The sequence below is a fragment of the Salmo trutta genome, unplaced genomic scaffold (genome assembly GCF_901001165.1).
Source record: "Salmo trutta unplaced genomic scaffold, fSalTru1.1, whole genome shotgun sequence".
Taxonomy (NCBI): Eukaryota; Metazoa; Chordata; class Actinopteri; order Salmoniformes; family Salmonidae; genus Salmo; species Salmo trutta.
Window position 1 is genome coordinate 556267 of NW_021823412.1, and position 6707 is coordinate 562973.

At 42.9% G+C, this 6707-nt stretch overlaps 1 protein-coding gene and 1 long non-coding RNA gene across 3 annotated transcripts in view; one reads left to right on the top strand and one right to left on the bottom strand.

The window, feature by feature from the left end:
• The window catches only part of LOC115190788 (pre-mRNA 3'-end-processing factor FIP1), a 30669-nt gene that overhangs the window by 23749 nt on the left and 213 nt on the right, over nt 1–6707 (bottom strand). For both annotated transcript variants that reach the window (XM_029748864.1, XM_029748863.1), the window contains exons 1-7: nt 6585–6707; nt 6065–6116; nt 4925–4988; nt 4354–4460; nt 2133–2197; nt 1334–1441; nt 1081–1211 (exon numbers count right to left, since the gene is read on the bottom strand). The exon at nt 6585–6707 is cut by the window's right edge and continues 213 nt beyond it. In XM_029748864.1, the coding sequence (XP_029604724.1) occupies nt 1081–1211; nt 1334–1441; nt 2133–2197; nt 4354–4460; nt 4925–4988; nt 6065–6116; nt 6585–6675 (618 nt within the window). In that variant the 5' untranslated portion in view covers nt 6676–6707. The remainder of the gene's footprint in view (nt 1–1080; nt 1212–1333; nt 1442–2132; nt 2198–4353; nt 4461–4924; nt 4989–6064; nt 6117–6584) is intronic.
• LOC115190822 (uncharacterized) lies at nt 5–712 on the top strand. The gene is made up of 3 exons (XR_003877422.1): nt 5–55; nt 206–622; nt 695–712. It is a non-coding gene; the product is annotated as an uncharacterized LOC115190822 (long non-coding RNA).

The window sequence follows — 6707 nt, forward strand, 5'->3', positions numbered from 1 at the left end:
GCTGGTGGTGGAGGAGGTGTTGTATCTTACAGTGATTTAGCTGGTGGTGGAGGAGGTGGTGTATCTTACAGTGATTTAGCTGGTAGTGGAGGAGGTGAATCTTACAGTGATTTTGCTGGTGGTGGAGGAGGTGTTGTATCTTACAGTGATTTAGCTGGTAGTGGAGGAGGTGAATCTTACAGTGATTTAGCTGGTAGTGGAGGAGGTGTTGTATCTTACAGTGATTTAGCTGGTGGTGGAGGAGGTGTTGTATCTTACAGTGATTTAGCTGGTGGTGGAGGAGGTGTTGTATCTTACAGTGATTTAGCTGGTGGTGGAGGAGGTGTTGTATCTTACAGTGATTTAGCTGGTAGTGGAGGAGGTGAATCTTACAGTGATTTAGCTGGTAGTGGAGGAGGTGAATCTTACAGTGATTTTGCTGGTGGTGGAGGAGGTGTTGTATCTTACAGTGATTTAGCTGGTAGTGGAGGAGGTGAATCTTACAGTGATTTTGCTGGTGGTGGAGGAGGTGTTGTATCTTACAGTGATTTAGCTGGTGGTGGAGGAGGTGTTGTATCTTACAGTGATTTAGCTGGTAGTGGAGGAGGTGAATCTTACAGTGATTTTGCTGGTGGTGGAGGAGGTGAATCTTACAGTGATTTTGCTGGTGGTGGAGGAGGTGAATCTTACAGTGATTTAACTGGTAGTGGAGGAGGTGTTGTATCTTACAGTGATTTAGCTGGTGGTGGAGGAGGTGAATCTTACAGTGATTTAGCTGGTGGTGGAGGAGGTGTTGTATCTTACAGTGATTTAGCTGGTAGTGGAGGAGGTGTATCTTACAGTGATTTAGCTGGTAGTGGAGGAGGTGAATCTTACAGTGATTTTGCTGGTGGTGGAGGAGGTGAATCTTACAGTGATTTAGCTGGTGGTGGAGGAGGTGTTGTATCTTACAGTGATTTAGCTGGTAGTGGAGGAGGTGAATCTTACAGTGATTTAGCTGGTAGTGGAGGAGGTGTTGTATCTTACAGTGATTTAGCTGGTGGTGGAGGAGGTGTTGTATCTTACAGTGATTTAGATGGTAGTGGAGGAGGTGAATCTTACAGTGATTTTGCTGGTGGTGGAGGAGATATTGACGACCTCCAGGCCCATCCTCAGCCTCTTCTGTTTGTCGCAGTAGCCCTTCCACGTGTCCTCGTTGAACCCATAGTTAAAGTAGTCAGACAGGTCAGCACCTACAGACACACACAATCGTTTATTTATTTTTACAAACTCCTACCGAGCCTCTCAGTGTAAAAGTGGACCAATCAGAAATGTAAAACCCCCCCACTCTGTCAGAAGACACAGGAACACCTACCTGGTTTCCTCCACGGCTTCTCCTCGAATGTCTCCATGTCCACCTCCACTACTGGGACTCCATTGATGTTGCCTGGGGCCTCCAGATCCACACCCTTTAACTTGTTCCCTACTAGAGACAACAGAAACCAAAAACACCACATAGAAAAGAACCATTTAGAATATCTACCAGTATTAAAATATACAGAGGACAATTTAATACATCAATCAAAAATTTAAATCAACGATATCTACATTTATACCATCTAGTTCCACTTAGCTGCCAAAGACACGGCGGTGGGAATGGACACCTATGGTGGTGAAAATAGACACCTATGGCGGCGGGAATGGACACCTATCCAGACATGGCGGTGGGTATGGACACCTATCCAGACATGGCGGTGGGAATGGACACCTATCAAGACATGGCGGTGGGAATGGACACCTATCCAGACATGGCGGTGGGAATGGACACCTATCAAGACATGGCGGTGGGAATGGACACCTATCAAGACATGGCGGTGGGAATGGACACCTATCAAGACATGGCGGTGGGAATGGACACCTATCAAGACATGGCGGTGGGAATGGACACCTATCAAGACATGGCGGTGGGAATGGACACCTATGGTGGTGAAAATAGACACCTATGACGGTGGGAATGGACACCTATCCAGACATGGCGGCGGGAATGGACACCTATCAAGACATGGCGGTGTGAATGGACACCTATATTAGCCTGTACTATACATTTCCCACTCCATGTAGGCTTATGTAAAGTGAAGTGCGTAGAACAGGTGGTGGATAGAATACTACAGTACCTGTTCCATAGGGTCTGGCTCCTGCTGTCTTTATGTTCAGGTTAACAGGAGCCACTCCATACGTTCTGTCAACAACAAACCAGACATGTCAACAACACACCAGACATGTCAACAACACACCAGACATGTCAACAACACACCAGACATGTCAACAACACACCAGACATGTCAACAACAAACCAGACATGTCAACAACGACACACTATTTAACGCTACAGCGGCAAAGGATGTGAAATACAATAGATGAATTCAGGCTCATCGGCTGTACTTGAAACCCCTTATCTGGGAATAATAAGGACAGATTGGCTTAGACATTGCGGTGAACTATCCCTCTAAAGACCGTAGGGGTGAACTGTCCCTCTAATGACCGAACTATCCCTCTAAAGATCTTATAAAAAACAATCAATCTTAACATAATCACTAGTTAACTACACATGGTTGATATTACTAGTTTAACTAGCATGTCCTGCGTTACATATAATCAATGCGGTGCCTGTTCATTTATCATCGAATCACAGCCTACTTCGCCAAACGGGTCTTGCACCAATGTACCTAACCATAAACATCAATGCCTTTCTTTAAATCAATACACAAGTATATTTTTTTAAACCTGCATATTTAGTTAAAATAAATTAATGTTAGCAGGCAATATTAACTAGGGTAATTGTGTCACTTCTCTTGCGTTCTGTGCAAGCAGAGTCAGGGTTTATGCAGCAGTTTGGGCCGCCTGGCTCGTTGCGAACTGTGTGAAGACCATTCCTTCCTAACAAAGACCGTAATTAATTTGCCAGAATTGTACATAATTATGACATAACATTGAAGGTTGTGCAACGTAACAGCAATATTTAGACGTATGGATGCCATCCGTTAGATAAAATAGAGAACGGTTCCGGATTTCACTGAAAGAATAAACGTTTTGTTTTCGAAATTATAGTTTCCGGATTTCACCATATTAATGACCTAAGGCTCGTATTTCTGTGTGTTTATTATATTATAACTAAGTCTATAATTTGTTAGGGCAGTCTGACTGAGCGGTGGTATGCAGCAGCAGGCTCGTAAGCATTCATTCAAACAGCACTTTCCTGCGTTTGCCAGCAGCTCTTCGCAATGCTTGAAACACAGCGCTGTTAATGACTTCAAGCCTATCAACTCCCGAGATTAGGCTGCCAATACTATAGTGCCTATAAGAACATCCAATAGTCAAAGGTATATGAAATACAAATGGTATAGAGAGAAATAGTCCTATAATTCCTACAAATAAAAGCTTCTTACCTGGGAATATTGAAGACTCATGTTAAAAGGAACCACCAGCTTTCATATGTTCTCATGTTCTGAGCAAGGAACTTAAATGTTAGCTTTTTTACATGGCACATAATGCACTTTTACTTTCTTCTCCAACACTGTGTTTTTGCATTATTTAAACCAAATTGAACACGTTTATTTATTTGAGACTAAATAGATTTTTACTTATGTATTATATTAAGTTAAAATAAAAGTGTTCATTCAGTATTGTTGTAATTGTCATTATTACAAATATATATGTACAAAGCGGCCGATTAATCGGTATCGGCTTTTTTTGGTCCTCCAATAATCAGTATCGGCGTTGAAAAATCCTAATCGGTGGACCGCTACTTTAAAGACTACAAAAATCTCTGAAACTGGAAACACTCATCTCCCTCACTAGCTTTAAGCACCAGCTGTCAGAGCAGCTCACAGATCACTGCACCTGTACATAGCCCATCTATAATTTAGCCCATACATTTATTTTGCTCCTTTGCACCCCATTATTTCTACTTTGCACTTTCTTCCACTGCAAATCTACCATTCCAGTGTTTTACTTGCTATATTGTATTTACTTTGCCACCATGGCCTTTTTTGCCTTTACCTCCCTTATCTCACCTCATTTGCTCACATTGTATATAGACTTATTTTTCTACTGTATTATTGACTGTATGTTTGTTTTATTCCATGTGTAACTCTGTGTTGTTGTATGTGTCGAACTGCTTTGCTTTATCTTGGCCAGGTCGCAGTTGTAAATGAGAACTTGTTCTCAACTAGCCTACCTGGTTAAATAAAGGACTTGTTCTCAACTAGCCTACCTGGTTAAATAAAGGACTTGTTCTCAACTAGCCTACCTGGTTAAATAAAGGACTTGTTCTCAACTAGCCTACCTGGTTAAATAAAGGTGAAATTAATAAATAAATGTAAAAAAGACACGTACGTGTACTGTGGGGCTCCGGTCTTGATGTCTCCGATGGTGACGCGAACATCATCGTCATCATCGTCACTGTCGCTATCACTGTCATCATCATCTCCTGGCTCCTTCTCCTGAGAAAGAGAGGGGGGGGGAGAGAGAGGGGAGAGATGGAAGGGGGATACAGAGAGATGGGGAGGAGGGAGAGAAACAAACAGAGAGACAGACAGAGAGATGGGGATGAGAGAGATGGAAGGGGGATACAGAGAGGGGGATACAGAGAGATGGGGAGGAGGGAGAGAAACAAACAGAGATACAGACAAGAGACAGAAACCGGATCAGAACCCATCTCCTGAACACATAACACCGTAGGTCCTGGAGGGTTTCCAGACCACATGAACTGACCAGGGGAAACTCCAGACCTTAATTACACACAAAGCCCAAGTCATCCCGCCTCGCACTCACAACGACAGGAGAAACACTGCCCCTCGGTCCCAAATGGCACCATATTCCATTTATAGTGCACTACTTTGGTCAAACGTAGAGCACTATAGGGGAATAGGGGGGAATTTGGGACACACTGGAGAAGAGGTCTTACCTGAGCTTCCACTCCGTTGCCTGTAGTAACGGCCTCATCTGACTCAGTAGCAGGAACAGGTGCACTGAGAACGGAAATATCGTCAACACATTCAGACTGAGGGTGTAAATATCACCAATACATTCAGACTGAGGGTGTAAATATCACCAATACATTCAGACTGAGGGTGTAAATATCACCAATACATTCAGACTGAGGGTGAAAATATCACCAATACATTCAGACTGAGGGTGTAAATATCACCAATACATTCAGACTGAGGACGGAAATATCACCAATACATTCAGACTGAGGACGGAAATATCACCAATACATTCAGACTGAGGACGGAAATATCACCAATACATTCAGACTGAGGGTGGAAATATCACCAATACATTCAGACTGAGGACGGAAATATCACCAATACATTCAGACTGAGGGTGGAAATATCACCAATACATTCAGACTGAGGGTGGAAATATCACCAATACATTCAGACTGAGGGTGTAAATATCACCAATACATTCAGACTGAGGGTGTAAATATCACCAATACATTCAGACTGAGGGTGTAAATATCACCAATACATTCAGACTGAGGGTGTAAATATCACCAATACATTCAGACTGAGGGTGTAAATATCCCCAATACATTCAGACTGAGGGTGTAAATATCACCAATACATTCAGACTGAGGGTGTAAATATCACCAATACATTCAGACTGAGGGTGGAAATATCACCAATACATTCAGACTGTAACACTGAGGGTGTAAATATCACCAATACATTCAGACTGAGGGTGGAAATATCACCAATACATTCAGACTGTAACACTGAGGGTGGAAATATCACCAATACATTCAGACTGTAACACTGAGGGTGTAAATATCACCAATACATTCAGACTGAGGGTGTAAATATCACCAATACATTCAGACTGAGGGTGTAAATATCACCAATACATTCAGACTGAGGGTGTAAATATCACCAATACATTCAGACTGAGGGTGTAAATATCACCAATACATTCAGACTGAGGACGGAAATATCACCAATACATTCAGACTGAGGGTGTAAATATCACCAAGACAACAGAGAAAGTTGAGACAAGTCAGTAACCGGCTTAGACACAAACGGGTGGAGGGCGAGGAACTCACCTGACAGCAGCGGTTAGTTTGGCCTCTTCCTCATCAGCTCTCTCATCATCATCTACAAGGGAAACGACCATTCATTAACTAAACGGTAAAATGTCAACAATAAAGTCATAGATTACAATATCTTAACGTTACCACCTAGCTATATAACTTACATAGCTAGCTAGCCACGTTTGTTCGTTCAGAAGATCAATGTAAACGAACCATTCATATCCAACGCTTCTGTCCATTGTATTTTCCACATACCGGTAGTTAGCTAACTACAAACTGAGCAAAGTGCAACCTTTGGTGCAATCCTGAAGGATATGCTGTAGCGTTAGCCGAGTCGGCTTGACGTTTACAGTACGCTAGGCCAACACATGCAGCACCACGGCTTATGCTTTAGCTAGCTAGCTACACTAACTACTTCGCTCATTAGGTAGCACCTGTGCTAATGATTTGTAGTTGTAAGCTAGCTGCATGTGGCTTAGTTATAACTCGAACAACTTAGCTAATGTTTTTATTCATTGTAACGCCTCTTTACCTCCGTACAGCCACTCTTCTTCCTCGTCTCCGCCATCTCCCGTACTCGCGTCGGCCGGGGTTGTTTTGTCTGCCGCCTCTTCCGCAGACATCTTCTTTAACAAGCGGTAAGAAAGTGCCTTTC